Source organism: Rhinoderma darwinii, chromosome 5 (genome assembly GCF_050947455.1).
Source record: "Rhinoderma darwinii isolate aRhiDar2 chromosome 5, aRhiDar2.hap1, whole genome shotgun sequence".
NCBI classification, from domain to species: Eukaryota; Metazoa; Chordata; class Amphibia; order Anura; family Rhinodermatidae; genus Rhinoderma; species Rhinoderma darwinii.
Genome location: NC_134691.1, coordinates 308553406 through 308572557, shown reverse-complemented (window position 1 = coordinate 308572557; position 19152 = coordinate 308553406). Strand labels below are relative to the sequence as shown.

The 19152-nt window shown below is 41.4% G+C and overlaps 1 protein-coding gene across 2 annotated transcripts in view; it reads right to left on the bottom strand.

Annotated features, from left to right (window-relative positions):
- The window catches only part of WDR37 (WD repeat domain 37), a 141210-nt gene that overhangs the window by 86187 nt on the left and 35871 nt on the right, over window positions 1–19152 (bottom strand). For both annotated transcript variants that reach the window (XM_075827430.1, XM_075827432.1), the window contains exon 3: window positions 7620–7796. In XM_075827430.1, the coding sequence (XP_075683545.1) occupies window positions 7620–7757 (138 nt within the window). In that variant the 5' untranslated portion in view covers window positions 7758–7796. The remainder of the gene's footprint in view (window positions 1–7619; window positions 7797–19152) is intronic.

The window sequence follows — 19152 nt, the reverse complement described above, 5'->3', positions numbered from 1 at the left end:
CTAGGAGCGGAATCCCCGGCCTGAGCGTTGCCCACGCTCTTGCCAGGATTTCATGTTCATATATGGACAGTGATGTCAGGGGCTGAAACCGCGGCAACGCAGTGCTCTGGCTCGGGACTCCACATTTGAAAGCCCTGACGTCACTGTTCATATATGGACAGTGACATCAGGCGTTTCCCCCGGCTGAGCACTTCAAGTAGTGCTGTGCCTGGGATGTCCCCTTGTGAGGGCCAGGATCAGTTTTTAACAGCCGTCACAAGGATTTCTGAAAAACAAATGTTAAAAACTGATCCATTAACTTCCATGGGACCATGAAAACTGCCAAAAAGAAAACATTTTCTATTTATTGCCAGCCAGTATTCATGGTCCGTTAAGGAACACCCATAGAACTTAATTGTTCTGAACACAGACGTTTTCACTGTCGTGTGAATATAACATTGCAATAAAAAAAAATAATAAACCTATAAAGTCTCTTCAGGAGTGTTGGAAAGCTGAATGACTGGGAACCTGAAGGGTGCCTGCACATACACTGGTGATCTGACCTTTCATTTCCACGGTTATCGCAAAATCATGGCAAAAAAAACCTCTGACGTTTCGCAGTATGTACAACGATAGCCAGCTATTCTCTTTAGGCAAATTACAGATGCCAGGAAAATAATTTTTACCACCAACAAAAGAAAGATTTTTCATTGCAAGGGCCGTAAGACTGAGGAATTTACTGCCAGGGGAGTGGGAACGGAAGAGTCACCGGAGAACAGCTTTTGATTACTTCCTTTCAAGGAAAGGTATCAGTAGTGTAAGAAAAAATAACTAATTATGTATGACATTCAGACTGGTTCTCTGCATTGTAGAGTAAAACGTTTCCATTACACAGCTATACTGGAAAATAGTTCACAGGGGGCTTGTTTAGTCTTCCTCTGGATCAATAGAATAATTATTATTTTTTTCAGTTTGAACTTGATAAATCTTTCTCTACCTAATTATTTAACCTAAACAAAAATCACATAAAGAGTAATGGTTAAAATAAAAACTAAAGGCTATATCCACCTTTGCAACCAACTTTTTTTTTTACAAATTGAAAAACAAAATCAATCAAATCAACTAGGCTGACCAATCAGTGACCAATCAGTGTCCTACACTCCTCATTGTTCCAGCCCAGCATGATCCACAGCACAGTGTGATTGTGCAGTGAAAGAAGCTGGGCTGGAACAATGAGAAGTGTATGATGCTGATTGGTCACTGATTGGTCAGCCTCATACACTCCTCTGTACAACACCCAGTTGGTAAAAAGTAAAAACACGCCCAGTTGTCCATTGAGAAACTCATTAGCATAAATCTAAACTAGCTCATAACTTGCTCAAAAATGATAGTTTTTCTAAATAAAAACCACTGTTATCTACATTACAGCGCCGATCAGATTATGTAGGAGATAGAGCACTTATAATGTAGTGACAGAGCCTCTAAGTCATACTCCCTTCTAGGTGTCCCCTACTTTTTTTAAAGTGTAAATTTTTAGTTAAGCAATGCACATTTAAAGGGGTATTACAGTTACTTTAAATAACAGGGTATTCATTGTATAATGGAACTTTATACAATTTTCCAATTTACTTTCTTGATCACTTTTTGATATTTTTACCATCTCTACTGGCAGACATTGAATGGGAATATTAATGATTATTTCCAGGCTTTAAATGCGATAATCACACAGGTGCACAGCACCTGAACAAGGACAGTTTTGCATCTACTGAAACTAAACAATCAAAGTTCCTATTGAACGACTGCAAGAAGAGATCTTGAAAACTACGAGAAAATGAAAAAGTATACTTGGAAAATTAATAATTTTTCATTATGCAATGAATAAGATACATTTTCTTAGGAAGGCTGGACTATTTTTAATAGTTACCTCTTTAATAATAGTGCAGCATTCCCAAGATTGACAAAACCCAGCCCCATTCACAGGACCGTGTTTTCATCTCTCCGTAAAGACTGTCCATAAATACGGATCCGTAGTCACCCGTAACTTATCCGTATATACAGAACGGTATCCGCACATACAGTAGTGCATCCGTATTTGATCCGTACATACGACTTGGTAAAAGAGGGATGCTGCAAATCTGGCACACGCCTCAATCCCGCTTTCTTCAGCGGTGCTTGAGATGTGCCGAACGTCTATGGAAAAATTTGGCTACAGATTTCCTACAACACAAATTTATTCTCAAAACTTACAACTCTGCCCTTAACCATGCCAAACAAGTCTATGTCACCTCTTTCATCTCCACATGATCTAATAATCCAAAATGCTTCTGATAGTTTTCACTCCTTCCTTAGTCCTAAAGTAAAGACACCAATCACAGATCTCAGTGCTGAAGACCTGGCCACTTATTTTAAAGTTAAAATTGACAACATCCGGGATGATTTTATCTCGCAGTCCCCTAGTAACATCGATCCCCCTTCTCTCCCGCACTCCCTCTTCTTCTGTTATTGGGTCTAATGCTAAAAGTGAAGACGTCCCTAGGCTCCTCATCTTCTCGTCCTACTACCTGCCTGCCCTAGTGATCCGATCCCCTCACACCTCCTCCAGTCCCTCTCCCCAGCTGTCACTAGTCACCTGACTAAAATATTTAACCTCTCTCTTTCTTCTGGTATCTTTCCCTCCTCTTTTAAACATGCCATTATAAACCCATTACTGAAAAAACTAACTCTTGACCCATCCAGCACTGCTAACTACCGACCAGTCTCTAATCTGCCCTTCATCTCTAAACTCCTGGAACGCTTGGTCTACTCTCGCCTTATCCACTATCTCTCTGCTAACTCCATTCTAGACCCCTTACAGTCTGGTTTCCACACTCTACAGAAACTGCCCTTAATAAAGTCTCGAATGTTCTCAAGGCGGCTAAATCGGATGGTAAATACGCTCTACTGATTCTTCTGGATCTCTCTGCAGCCTTTGACACTGTAGACCATCAACTCCTACCTAACATGCTTCGGTCTATTGGCCTCAAGGACACAGCCCTCTTATGGTTTTCCTCCTATCTCTCAGACCGCTCGTTCATTGTGTCATTTGCTGGTTCTACTTCTTCGCTTCCACTTGATATCGGGGTTCCTCAGGCATCAGTCCTAGGTCCGCTCCTCTTTTCTCTCTATTGGACAAACCATCAGCAGATTTGACTTGCAGTACCATCTCTACACTGATGACACCCAATTATATGCCTCTTCCCATGACATCACCCCTGCTCGAATACAAAACACCAGTGATTGTCTGTCCGCTGTCTCTAACATGCCTCTAACTGAGCTCCTTGTGTTCCCACCATCTACTAACCTCCCTAAACCTGATGTCTCCGCTGTCTCTGGGTTATTTTGGACTCAGATCTTACCTTTACTCCTCACATTCAATCACTTTCACACGCCTGTCATTTTCACCTCAAAAACTTCTCCAGAATCCGCTCTTTTCTTACGGAGGAAACCGCCAAAACTCTCATTGTTGCTCTGATTCACTCTCGTCTTGATTACTGTAACTCATTACTAAATCGGCTTTCCACTAAACTCTCCCCTCTCCAATCTATCCCCAATGCAGCAGCCATGCTCATCATTCTGACCAACCGCTACACCAACGCCTCTACCCTGTGCCAGTCACTGCACTGGTTGCCCATCCCCTTCCAAATAAAATTCAAACGTATTACTCTCATCCGCAAAGCTCTCCAGTGTTGCACCTCCTTACATCTCCTCCCTCATCTCTGTCTACCACCCTACCCGCACTCTATGTTCTGCCAACAACCTTAGATTAACATCCTCCATTCTCCGAACCTCCCACTCCCGTCTCCAAGATTTTTCTCGTGCTGCACCAGTCCTCTGGAATGCGCTACCCCAGACAATCAGATTAATAACCAGAGTTTTAAACGTGCCCTGAAAACACATCTTATTAGACAGGCCTATAACATTCCCTAATCTGACTCCTTCCCATGGCCCCCCTTTTACATTAGTCATCAGAATAAGATTCCCTCACACTCCTTCTCTTCATGTCCGTCATACACAGATACTGGCTGGTGACCGGCTCATGCAGCTTTATGTGTACCACCCCATGTGTATAAAAGATGGCTGGACCATTGTATTGAACAAACGCTTTTACATTTTGTGTCTCCCTTATTTCCTCATAGATTGTAAGCTCTTGCGAGCAGCGTCCTCACTCCTCTTGTTTGAATTGTAAATTAACTTTGTCACTATGTAATGTCTGATATTGTCTGTTCATGTTCCCTCTAAATCATAAAGTGAGGCGTAATATATTGGCGCTATATAAAGATTATTAATGATGTCACCAACATGTTGCATAGCAACGCTTCGGTAAATACGGACGGTTTACGGATGCACATCCGTAGCCGCCCGTATTTACGGAAGCGCCCATCGGCTTCTATGGGAGAGTCTGTGCCGTAATTACGGACAAGAATAGGACAGGTTCTATAAAGTTTTTCAGCACGGAAACCCATCCGTTAAAAAAAACGGAAAGGTGTCCATGGCCAATAGAAATTAATGGGTCTGTAGTAACGGTCTGTAAATACGAATGAAAAATACGGTCGTATTCATGGGGCCTTAAAGATAGCCAAATGACTGCTTTGTTCATAACCTTGGGCTCAGTGCATGTCCAAATTAGATTATACATACAGCTGCAGTTCCTCTTAATCCCAGAAAAGAGGCATAAGGCCGTGTTCACACGAGGCGGATACGCCGTGAAAAAGCCCGCAGCGTATCTGCCCTGTGCGCCACAGGGAATTCCGGGCAAAAAAGCACACCAAACTGTTGTGCAGTTTTTCGCCCGGAATGTCCGCTGCTGAAAACTGCTGCATTAACCAGCATGACGTTTCATCCCAGGAGTCCGCTGCAGCGGCTGACGGAAAAAATGCAGCAATTTTGCTACGTGTGGACAAGCCCTTAAAGGGGCTCTGTCACCATATTATAAGCGCTCTATATTGTACATGATGTGATCGGCGCTGTAATGTAGATTACAGCAGTGTTTTTTTATTTAGAAAAACGATCGTTTTTGACGGAGTTATGACCTATTTTAGCTTTATGCTAATGAGTTTCTTAATGAACTGGGCGTGTTTTACTTTTTGACCAAGTGGGCGTTGTACAGAGGAGTGCATGACGCTGACCAATCAGCGTCATACAACTCTCCATTCATTTATACAGCACATAGCGATATAGCTATATCGCTATGTGCAGCCACAGAAATTGACCTGCGGTGCAGAATTTTATTCCGCAGGATATCAATTGTATTTGCATAAACTTATTTGAATACAATGGGAGGTGGAACCCGCAAAAAAAATAGCCGTTGTTGCGTTTTTTTTGCGATGGGTCCGCAGCGATTCTGCTGCAAAAAACGCAACTCAGAAAAAAAAAAAAAAACAAAAAAAAAACACACCCAGAAATCGGTCTTCCTCCTTCATACAGCTGCTTTGTATCCTGTATACAGGGCAGTTGTATCTAGCGCTGAAACCTGTATCCGTCTGGTCAGTGAGACTAACAGGATCGAGATGCTATTTCCATAAATTTAAAAGGAAAACTGCACTTCATAATGGTATAGCCCATAGATCAATCCTGTTCTTCAGCATATAGGGCCAACCACGCTAGAAGCAATGTGCCGGGCCACTACAGAACCTGGCACTCTTTATACAATGAAGATAGGAAAAGAAACAAATCTGAAAAGTCCTTTAATTACGCTCAGGTTAGAACATGCATGCAGATTACTTCAGCAACGTAGCCAAGGAAAGGTTGATTCATTTTTTCCCCAAATGCTTGTACTTTAGCAGCTGATGAGCGATCGGTCAACAAAGAGGTTACAGATTACATGTACCACTCCAGTCAAGGAGGTTACCAAGCAGATTTACTGTAAAAGACAAACTGCAGGAAGAAAATTATAAAGAGCAGCAAGTCAGTGAAAAGGAACAGCTGCCATGTCGGAAAGTTCAAGCCTTTGATCATTGCGGTCACATCTGGGATTTCAGAGTTGATTAAATTATTACGCATATCACATAGAAGCAAAAAAAGGCAATGAAGGAGATAAGCCAAGACATCGATTCTTTAGTAGCTAGCTGTCTATAAATTTTTCCAGCTAGGGTAGACAGATAGCTAGGCTTAAAGGGGTTATGTGGGGACCGAAAAGTATTAGCAGTGTACTCCCTGCAGTATGGGAGTACACTTGCTAATATACATTCGGGTTCCCCGTCACACAGATTATGAAATTTAAATTGTTTTTTTTATAGCACTGGCGGGGGACAGGAAGTCTAGTGGCAATGTCTTCCTTCATGACGACACGACTCTTCATCATGTGACCTATGTAATGCAATGTATTAGAACAGTCAGTCGTTCACTGACAGCAAGCCAATTAGGCTCTGCCTCCAGGCAAACCACTAAGATGCAGCAATCGCTTTGGTTTGCTGCATCTAAGGGGTTAATGGCAGGGATCAGAGCTAGCTCGAGTCCCTGCCATTACAGCAGGGTGTCAGCTGTAACATACAGCTGACACCCGCCGCTGATGACACTGGCTAAGCTTCTGAGCTTGCGCCATCTTCCGGTCAGTACCGGAAGCCTTTTAGACCCTTCCTCCAGGCGGGGCCTAGAAGGCTTCCATACTAGGCAGATCGGGAGGCCAGTGCTAGACTTCCAGTTGCCATTCCTGCCATCGGCATCCCGGCGATTTAGTCACTGGGGTGGCGATTAGATACAAACTCTTTAAATGCAGCAGCTTTTGACCGCAGCATTTAAGGGGTTAATTCCTGGGGCTCGGAGCCAACTTCAGTCCCCGACATTACAGCAGCGTGTCAGCTATATCATACAACTGACACCGAGGGACGATGGCAGCTTCTGAGCCCGTGCTGTTCAATTGTCATAAGTATACGACAAATTGCGGGAAGAACTGGCTTTCCATGACATATACTTACGACAAATGTCGGGAAGGGGTTAAGCTTCTAAGTTCCCGTTATTAGTGGAAGTTGATTACTGAACAGACAGATCTATGCAGAGAATTTGTAGCTCCGTATCAGAACAATGGAAGACTACGATAAAAAAAAAAAAAAAAAAAAAAAGCGTATTCCGGTTTCAGCAAATAAAGGCAATTCTGCACAGTCATGTGATGGACACACAGGTGCACTGCTCGTTACAAAACAGCTCTGAGAACTGTACTGTGCATGAGACCTTACTTTTATATGTTAATATATTATTCTACATAATAAGGGATGTGATGTTTTAATGTGAATCTATATTTTGAGCACATGTTTAAATTATAGAAAAAGTGAATGAGTATTGGATGGACATTTCCTTAATTACAGCGATCGTTTTGCACCCGCCACTTTTGAATGCAAGCTCGACTGTAGAAACATTATTAGTGATCAGATGACCCTTTCTCTGCTCCGAGTAGTGTTCAGCCCGAGTGAGTGGCGTCAGCTTCCAGTGAGTAATAAGTGCCGCACAAGTAAAACATTTATAACCAGTGATCTGCAACCATAAAGATAGAAACCAACGTGTTTACGAATGTCCTTTCCTGGACAAAACACCCATAACGGAGGCCATAATTCACTCAATTCAAAGTAAGATTTTTATATCCCGATGTGAAGGTACAAGACGCTCACCTGTCCCTCCAGCATGTCGCGGTGCAGACTAGGACGGTCCTGCTCGGAGCTATTAGTCCGCTTTAAAGTTAGACTGTTAGACTTGCGCTTCTGCTTCGTCTGCCGCGCAGCTGCCCAGCTTCCACTTTCAGTGGGCATCCCGCCTCACTTTATAGTTCCCAGCAGGATGAAGAAAAACTGGGGAAAAATAAGAGGATTCTATAATATGACACAATGGACAAAACAAACACTTGAAAAAACGTGGATCCAAAAGGAACGAAAGGTACAAAGAAAAGACTGATGTATCTCCTTTCTTGTGTTTGGCTTTACATACCGAGCCAAAAATTGCATCAAAACGGTGTGTGATCCCGGCCTTAGACAGTTTTGATAAATGAGGGCTAATGGCTAGAGGAACTTTAAAACCATAAGGAATTGTGCATATTAGTATATTGAAAACTGTAACCATTTTATAATGAATATGCTTTATTTACTCAAACTTAAAGGGGGTTTCCCAATCATTTCTCACTAATCCATGAAATAGGTGAAAAATATCTGATCGGTGGGGGTTAAACTGCTGAGACCACCACCGATTACGAGAACGGGGGCGTCCGGAGTGCCCTATGTGAATGGAGCGGGACTGCACATGCTCAGCCAGCGCTCCATTTACTTTCTAAGGGGCAGCCGGAGATAGACGAGCTTATCAATATTGCTGCACAAATAAGATCAATTGGAGGGAATCAGACAGACACCCTTTAATAAAGAGAATGAATAAAAAATATTGCGCTTCTGAGGTTGGCAATTACGCCACCTTCTGGCTTTACGGACGAAGAGGCAATATGTGGCTGCGGTTGCTCCTTTGGGCACATAGGTACCATGTGGTGCCTGATGGCCAATCAGGCCAGATGTCGTCAGATAGCATATGGCGCGGCATCTGCTGAAGCACAATACTATTAGAAACCTAAAAGCGTGGTGACAATCACACGGACAAGAAATACGTTTGTGTGAATAAGGTCTAAGAGCTACCCACTAAATCTAAAACACAAGAAATATTTTGGCTAGTAAATGTGTTGCTCCCCATAGGTTTGATTTTTCTTTTACAAACACATAAGCAAAGATCATCTGTGTAACCATGTAAAGCCCACAACATAAAGCATACGGCTGCTCCAGCTAGTCAATGTGATGCAAAGGAGGATTAACTAAATGAGATTCAGATTAAGTTCAGATTATGCAAAGCACTAGAGCCCCAGCCGAGACGAAAACAACAATTAGCCGATCGGCACAGTGACCAAACACGCACGAGACAAAAGGATTAAATCGAACAGAAATACCATCATGATCAAGAATTGCTCATTGACAAAAGTGTCACCAGCTTCAGTGCCATGATCGGCCAGCTGGCACTACACGAGGTATGACACAGCTCTGCTATTCCTGGAGATTCCTGCATCGATACACATATGTAAACTCCCCGGCTGCCAGGCACCAAGCAACGCAGCGATTTACCAATTATTGGTTGCAATTACACAGCGCTGAATTTGGGGTTCATGTAAGGTTTATTTACTTTGAGACAGAGAATCCTATCCCACTAGAGGAAAGCAGGAACACATTTATTTAGGATAAGTTATTGCGCTTTTCTCAAATGGGATCCGATGCAGTTTCGGTCACAAAAAAGATGGACCTCATGCGGCTGCAATCGTGGATGTGTGAACGCAGCTGACAAACGGAGTCCACTATGGCGAGAGCCGCTGCTGGTTAGCGGCTCTGTCCTCTGGCTCAGAGTGGGGTCCAGAGCGGGAGACTACATCTATGATTTACAGAGTTTATCCCGATGGGACAGAATCTTTAACGTACTGTCCATTACTACTCATTTTGTTTGCACACATACTTTGTTAAAAAACATGGGATTATTAATTTAAAAAACCCAAATTATGTAATTGTAATACCACAATTCCGGAATATTGGAAAGTGACAAAATGATGATACATTTGCTAAGTAGGTTTTACTATTTAACCTATAAGGCCACGTTCACACAGGGCAGATACGCTGCGTAAAAGTACACAGTGTAGCCGTCCTGGAACCCGCAAGGAATTCCAGCCAAAAAAACAAAACAACAAAATCCAGTGCAGTTCTTCAGGCGGAATCTCTGCTGCGGAAAACAGTGGCCGGGAAAAAAAAAAAGTTTATACTTACCCCAGCCTCCATTGTCATAGCGACATTTTTTCTGTTCTCTTAGAGTTTGGCCTCCTGGGATGACGCTGCAGCCCATGTGATTGCTGTAGTCTGTGATTGGCTGCAGAAGTCACATGGGATTAAACATCATCCCAGTTGGCCGACCTAGACCGAGAACAGAAGAAAGCGTCGCTATGACAATGACTGGGCTAGAAGTATAAATTTTTTTATTAATTTTAAAAAGGGTGTTTTGTTTTTTTCTGAGTAGCGATTTTTGCGGCGTAATCAGTTTTTCTGCTGCAAAAACCCCATTTGCTATTTGTTGCGGTTTTACCTCCCCATTGAATTCAGCCCACAACAGAAAAGCAGCGATTTCGAAGCACAAATGGACATGCTGCGAATTAAAAAAAACGCACCGCAGGTCAATCTATGAATGGTTTATGAGCGGTTTTTTTATGCAGCGTGTGGAAGAGATTTGTTCACATCTCATCCACTTTACTGCTACTGTAATACGCTGCAGAGTTTCCGCAATAAAATCCCCTGCGGAAAATCTGCAGTGTTTACTTTACGTGTGGACATACCCGAACGCTAGCTATCTGGCAATAGTAGTCTTTACAATGCATAAGATATATGAATATAATATATACAAACTCTGCATGTGCACTCACTTTCTACTGAAATCTACTAGTTATAAAGCATCCAAAACCCCCACTAAATTTTATAGAGATCGACTGCTTGCGTATGGCCACCGATGCATTGAGAAGAGGGAAAAAAGCTCCAACTGATCACAATTTTATGACCTTTTAATGAAAATGTCATAAGCGCCTCACTGGGAGACACCCTTTAAGGGCTTGTCCACATGTAACGGAATTCCTGCGTATTTTCCGTCCGGAATTGCGGTCAGAAACTACGCAGCGGAATACAGTAGCAGTAAAGTGGGTGTGGTGGAACGAATGTAACGTACACGCTGCGGTAAAATTCAGTCCAGAAATCCACCTGCGGTGCGTAATTTTATTTCCGAAGCATGTTAATTACTGCTGCAGAAAGTGGACCGATTTCCTGTGTTTTTCTGATGTGCTGCGGAATATCTAACATGGGGTTGAAATGACATCGCAGAAAGAAGAAAGGTCACCATCACACAGCCCTTGAAAAACCGCAGCAAAAATTGACACTATTTTCCACAGTAAAAAAAAAAAATAATAAAGAAATAAAAAAAAAATAAAAAAAAATTGTGCAGATTTTCCGTAGCGGATTGTCTGCTAGTTGACGTGTAAATGCTGTGGAAATTATCTGCAGCATATCAGTTACGTGTGGACAAGCCCTAAGGCCTCACGCACACATCCTTGACCGTTTTCACATCCGTTTAAAACAGATCCATATGTCCGTTGTGACATCCGTATTGTTTCCGTTGTCACTCCGCGTCCATTCCGTTTTAAACGGATGCTGTGCTTCCGTTTTAAAAACTGTCCGTTAAAACCCATCATGTGTGTTGAAGGCAGGGAGCTTTGGCACGCCCTGCCGTTACTTAGCAACGGATCCGTGAAAAATGGACGGCACACTGATGCCATCCACTTTTTGACGGACCCATAGACTTCAATGGGCCCCACGGTCAGGGTCTGTCAAAAGTAGTGCATGTCCTACTTTTGTCCGTTGTTCAAACGGAACCGTCAAAACAACCGAAGTGTGCATGGCCCCATAGAAATGAATGCGTCAGTGTGCTATCAGTTCAAAAAACGGATAGCACCCCGAAGAAAATAACTGAAGTGGGCATGAGGCTTAAGAGTTGAGGCCCAGAAATACTCACTACAGAAAGCAAGCCTGTGCTGCACTATAGAACATTTTAATTCGGGACATTACTAGAAAACGCACACATTTTTGCACAGAAAATTCTGTTTGTATGATCTAAGCGTAGTCATCACATTTCCGGTTTGTGATGTTATCTTAAATGTTCCACCGAGGATCTCCGATGTGTTATATACTTCGTGCGTGAGAGATACTGTATAAAGAGTATGTACAGGACGACGTAAAATGCTGACGTCATCAGTCACAGGGTTTAGCTGAACACACACAAAGGCTGGAATAGGAACGTGAACGTGCCGTAGTGTTTATTTCTGATTGATGGTAGAACATTCCCACGTGCAGAACATACACTGAAGACATTGTAGACAGATGGCACTTCGACAAATGATACATGCCCTTGCTAAGAGTTTTATCACCTATATAATATACATATAGAATACTTGTCTCTGCAAGAATCGTGTCTCATTCGAAGCACTGCTGTGCGCTATAAGTGCTAATAACGCCTTCGTTTAACATCATACTTGTTATGTTTCCTGGTGGAATATAATAGAATAGATTAGTCTATAAATATCACCAAAATACGAAGGTAATTTTACTTGAAAGAAAGAAAAAGGGGGGCGGCGAGTGACAATATTTCCCTAGTTTATACGGTTTCAATATATTATGCAGCGCTTTAGGATATGACAGATGCGTGGCGTACCAAATCCTAACAGATCCCACGGACCTAATGGATCTGCCAGGTTTGAGGGTTGTGTTCGTTTTTTTAAAGGAAAGAACAGCTCTGCACACTACACTATTCTGGCCATCAAAAAGAAACGGTAACCTGAAATAAAGTTATAATAACCGGTACGTCTAATCACAAGTCTCATCAGTGACCCATGAATAGACGATCATGATTGATTGTAAAATGATTAACTATCAAGTGAGGTAACGATAACGTGGCCTGTAAACCTAGTAGTAATATGCAAGAAAAAACAAAATAAGACATGGGTCAAGCTATTCTACAGCAAATTGCGTTTTTTTGGCTGAATGGTTCTCACAGGTATTCTCTGTTCACATCACATCTGCATCGTGAGTTTCCGTTGTTCTGCCCTGTCAGAGGAGCAGAACAAGGGAAACCAGAAACCATGGTCCGTTGCACCACGGATTCCACCAGTGGCCAATGGAGCCCATTGACTTTAATGGTAATTCAATATTAGGATATAGTGGATTTTTGACAGTCCCTTAAGATTTTCACCTTTTCTATACTGCAAATTTTTATTGTAGAAGAAAGTGATTGTTTTCCGGATCAATCAAAATCACACCTTCTTATGGTTACCATCAAGTGTTTGCCAACTGTGGAAGCTTGGCAGTACGAGGTATTGACTAGCATAGAGTTTCATTCGTTTCAGAGATGTAGAGAAACAACAAGGAGCTCAATGGCTATATGTAAGCTAGCTGCTGAACTGGGCACGCTGGGACTTCCTGCTAGGAGAGAGAGAAAGGAGACTCTGTTGCTTGCTTCTCAAGTTATAACTAAAAGAAGATTCTCTCATGAGGCTACTGCGAAGAAAAGAAAAGAAAAAAAAAAAAAAAATAATCGAAAATCACACTAAAAAAATTACTAAAATAAAAAGAAACCTGATGAATTTGCATGGGCGCAATAACTGCTACCATACACATCATATGCATGGGTTTTTTCCTGTGATATTTGTGTTTACAAATGTGAATAATTCTCTGCTCACATTTAACATATTTGGTCTACATTACTTTGTGCTTTCACAGAACATAGAAAAACTATTTCACTTCAAATGTTACTTTTCTAAGAGCAATCAGGCAGAAAAAAAAAAAATTATATATATATATATATATATATATATATATATATATATATATATATATATATATATATATATAAAAACATTTGATTTTGATCACTGAAGTCATCAGAGAAACGGATCAAAACAGAAAGCATCTGTTTTTAGCAATTATACTTTCTATTTTGAGACATTTAAAGTGTGAACAGAGCCCAAGAAACAAGAAAATCCAAAATAAGTTCAACACGAGACGGATGTTTGTTTCTTCAGAAGCATTCAGGGCAATGTAGGTAATCAAAAGAATCATATTGATTCCATTATTCTTAAATAAACATGAGAGTACACAGAGGCTGAAACTTGGCAGAACACATTTAACAGACAACACATGCAAGCAGCAAGCCCCAAATGAAATCCGAACCTGGCACAAGACCCAACAATACTGCTGATTAATAGTCTCTGTGCAAAGCATTCAAAATAAATTACGAGCAGCTGCCCTTCCAACAAAGAGCGTAACTCAAGTATAGCAGGCAGCCACTTCTCCTTTTCAAGTCCTAGTCTTGGATGCTGAAAATCTTTACTAAAAAAGTTTAACATATGTGAGAGACTGAGGAGGGTGTACACCACGGGACGGTCCTTGTTTACCCATGCTACTACCCAGCTTTACCAAATATACCACCCAATAGTGGCTGCTGGGGGTACCGTGTAAATCGGAAGCCCGCCTATGAAAGAAGCAGACAGTCTCTGCACAGTGAAGCCAGTCTGGCCCTGGCCCACCACTGCATGACTGATCAAGCCTCAGCAGTAGCCCACCCAGCTTATGCACCCCTGGCCATCCAGGACTGGCCACCATTTGCCAAGAAACCACCACCGTTGCTGCCTCAGAGTCCCTTACTCCAAGCCACAAGTGTCTTCCAGGTCGTGCTGGCGAGCCAGCCAGAACACCAGCTGCTAGAATGGCAGAGAGGGATGAGGACTCGCCCTGCTGCCCTGAGCTGCACAGCACACCAGTCACCACTAACGCCATTAGTGGCAGCCTGTTGGTGACTCTGGCCACCATAGCACAGTAATTATTTTTTACATTCTCTCTAGAAGCAAGCTAGCCATTGGTATTGCAATATATAGTTCAATATCATTGTGGCTACATTTCTGATATAGCCCAAACATATACAGGAATTGGGAAAAGGTCAACAATTATTCCAACAATTTCAAAAAGTAAAGAAGGCCTCATACGATCTATAACCATCAGATCTTACTTTATCATTGGCCCAAAAAGATCAGAGTCAGCCAGCAATTTAACAATGCACATTACAATTATTTACCAATGAACTATATCCTGAAATATTTAGTCATGTGGCGAGCAGCCCTTCTGTCAGGTAGTAATAAAACACTGCCCTCTTAACGCTTAACTTTTTTTTTTTATTATATGGCAGCCATAATACAGTATATATGGATATAAAAATTGCTGCGAACTGAAAAATGCAGCAGTCTTTTTACCACACACTGTGACCCTGCTAACTCATTAACATGTCGCACTAATCAAACAGAAGACACTAACAAATTTTAACTTGATCCTCTATAATCACCCGTGGTTCTACACATTTTCTTCATAATGAGCTCGGAACACTATAAAAAATGAAAAAAAAAAAAAAACTTAAAAAGGGGTTGTCCCACCGCAACAACTTATCACCTATCCACAGGAAAAGTAATGTGTGATCGCTGGGGGTCCTGATCTCCTGTATAAACGAAGCGGCAGGTGACTCATTCTGCCGCTCCATTCATGGCTTGGGACCCCATTCTCTATCGGTGGGAGTACCTGCGGAGGGACTCCTAGCGATAAAAAATACTTATCCTGTGGAGAGCTAATAAGTTGTTGGGATGGGATAAACCCTATAAAATGTAAACTGCATTGCAACCAGATGAAGCGTTTACACAGCTATATGTGTGGCCACATCAGGACAAGCCCTAGCACTAAATTTAAGGCTCTGTTCACACTTTTCTTTTCGTAAAGTTTCCATTACTTTTTGACTTGCAGAACAGCATCTTTTCCTCTTAAAAACCAGGAGGTTAAAAGTAGTAGCTTGAAGGAAAAGCCACTGCATAAATCATATCCAAAAGTATGTGGATAGTCCTTTTAAGCTAAATCAATTGCTATCCGGCATATAAAGCAAGCATCCAACTGTGCAGTCTCCATAGACAAACCTTAATAGTAGAACTAGTCGTCCTCAAGAGCTCAAGGACTTTATATCATAATACGCCACTTTGCAACAAGATAGTTTTCCAAATTACTTCACTGCTAGAGATGCCAGGGTCAACTATACGCGATGTTATTGTGAAGCGGGAACATCAAGGACAGACAACTGCTATGAAGACAAGGGGAATATAAATTTGAACAGGAGTTCCATTGTCTGAAGGATGTAGCACATAAAAATGTTGTGTTCAGTTGTAACCAGTGCTTCCCAATTCCAAGCAAGCCCCATAAGCAAAAATCAGCATAAGGACTGTTTGTAGGGAGTTGAATGTGACTGTCAAGTCTCCTATGCTACCCTATAAGAGGACATTAGTATTTTCATGTCAAAGCGGTTTAAATACCACCATGACTTCTAGAGAAAGCCTGTGAGTCCTGCTTGCTCCGCCCCACGGACAGCCATAGATGCGCCTTATTATAAAAACACCAGTCTTAATAGAGCTCTCCCACTGTCCACATGACAAAAATAAAAGTACACCCTCTTTAAATTCTCAGCCATTACGTATCAGGACATAATGAAAAAAAAGCATCTGGCATTTAGAAGGTCTTAACATTAGGTAAATACAACTTCTAATGCACAATAAAACATGACAAATTATACCGGGTCATTATTTATTTAACAAAAACAAGATCAATATGGAAACGCCATGTGTGAAAAACTAAAAGTATACCCCATGAATTAATAGCTTTTAGAACCACCTCTAGCAGCAAAAAACTTTAAATAATGGTTTTCTGTATGATTATCAGTCTCTTACATCGTTCTGGAGGAATCTTGGCCTACTCTTCTTTAATACATTGCTTCAGTTCATTGAGGTTTGTGGGCATTCGTTTAGACTCCAGTCTCTTAAGGTCCCACCACAGCATTTCAATTGGGCAGAGGTCTGCACTTTGATTGGGCCATTTGCAACACCTTCATTCTTTTTTTTTTTGCCATTCTGTTGTAGATTTGCTGGTGTGCTTGGGATCATTATCCTGTTCCATTACTCAGTTTCGGCCAGGTTTTAGCTGCTGGATAGATGGCCTCACAGTTTACTCTAGAATACTTTAGTATACAGAGAAGTTCATGGTCGACTCAATGACTACAAGGTGCCCAGGTCCTGTAGCTGCAAAACAAGCCCAAATCATCACCCCTCCACCACGTGCTTGACAGTTGGTGTGGAGGTATTCGTGTGGATATGCGGTCTCGGGTTTTCTCCATTACTGCCAAACATCCCCATTTTGTTCTCATCTGTCCAAAAGGACATGGTTCCAGAAGTCTTGTGGGTTGTTCAGATGCAACTTTGCAAACGCTGTGCTGCCATTTTCTTGTTAGAAAGAGAAGGCTTTCTCCAGGCAACCCTTCCAAACAAGCCATAATTGTTCAGTCTTTTTCAAATTGTACTGTCACGAACTTGAACATTTAACATGCTGAGTGAGGCCTGTAGAGTCGGAGATGTAGCTCTTGGGTTTTTTGGAATTTCTCTGAGCATTGCACAATCTGACCTTGTGGTGAATTCGCTGGGACGTCCACTCCTGGGAAGATTGTCAATGGTCTTAAATGTTTTCCACTTGTGAATAATCTCTCACTATAGAACGATGGACTTCAAATTGTTTGGAAATGGTCTTATAACCCTTCCCAGATTGATGGGCAGTAACAATTGCTTCTCTCAGATCATTGCTGAGGTCTTTCCTCCTTGGCATTGGGTTAACATACATCTGAATGCTTCAGACCAGCAAACTGCCCAAACTTCTCCTTACATGGAGGTGGTCACACTTGCTGATGATCAATTAAATCAACGGAATTGCATTAGCAGAGCCTGGCTTTCTACTTACCCTCTTAATTCCTATGGAAGCAGTAAGGGTGTACTTAGTTTTTCACACATGGATTTTCCATTTTGGCCTAAATTTTCTTAAATAGTGACACGTTATATATAATTCGTCATGTGTTGTTCATTTGAGTTTGTATTTACAGAATTTTAAGACCTTCTAAAAGGACCTGATTTTTTTTATTATTTTGTCCCGGTCCATAAAACCATAGAATTCAAAGAGGGTGTACTTTGTTTTTCTCAGGACTGTGTATAATTATTGTACACACACACACACACACACACACACACACACACACACTATATATCTGCCTTAGCTTCTGACAACCCTTGTGGGAGATTTACCGTGATCCTATTGAGAAAAGGATGTCAGGATTGAATGTAACTATTTACCTCTGAGATATGTAAAGGGACTGTCCAACCAGATATTCGATCTAATGATCGGTCACATGGGAGGGGGGGGGGGGAAATCAGAACTGCAGTATTATTTATATATATATATATATATATATATATATATATATATATATATATATATATATACACACACACACATATATATATAAATAAAAGAAAAAAAAAAAAAAAAGAAGAAGGCTAGTAAATGGAAGCCATGGGAAATGATATTTACAAGCCCATTCAAACGAATAGGCCATGCTAGCGAATAGTTTCCCATTCTAGTTTTTCTTTTTTTTTTTGAATCTAACAAGATGAGAAACTAGAATACATACAATAATACTAAATATGTTTTGTTTCCCTTTGTAATTTATGTAGACCTGCACTTTGTATAAGTTGTTTAAACACTCTGGAAATCAGAAAAGCAAACAAAAAAAAAAAAAGTGATGTCTCAATGTAAAGGTGAAACATAGGTGACCAGAACATGCAAACGCACTGACAGCCAGCTGATTCATGCACCATTCATCTACCATTGAGATTACTGCTGTGCAAACTGCCCGGAGCTGAACCATTCTGATCACGTAATAATTATATTACGTTCGTTTATTGTTCCTTGCACTGCAGACATTTATCCTACGCAAAAGTTTTGTCACTGCTTTCAATTACTGCACAAGTATAGACTGGATCTGACCTCACCCAAGTACGCAGTCTTCCACACAAATATTAGTGATCCAATTGTACATAAATAATATAAATCAGAATGTGCCCATAGACTAATCATTAGTCTACTATCTAGGTAAACAACCAGCAGACTAGGATTTAATCTACTAGTAGATCTCTGGCAGGTCCTAAGAAGGCTACGGGTGCCTTGGTTCAAAAATGAGGACGCTTCAGACTACAAAGTTCACAAGTGTTGGACTAAAGCAGCAGTAATTGTAACCATAGTTCACTGGGGCGGCCATTGCTTTTGCTTCAGTTACCATACTGACTTGAACATCCTTCCCACCTCTGCTCCAATAGATTAGTTCTTCTGTAATAAAAAGGTAAATATTCTCCACATATGCTTTGTTTTTCCACATTGCAGTCTCCTCCTCCTCCCCTCTTCATGGACCTCTATCGGCATCATGTAACCTGATCCCTCAGTGAGCTGATAATCCGTCTGGTCTCTCAAGACGGATTCTACAGTAAATTCAGAGTGAGTGAAGTTAGGAGGGAGGGAGGGAAGAAAGGAACCCAATAAAGTAGAGATGGGCATTCTACTGTAATAAGAAACTATAACGTTTGTTGTATTTACTTGTATCTAAGCAAAGTTTCTTAAAAATGGCTGCTTATTTAGAGTCAAGAAA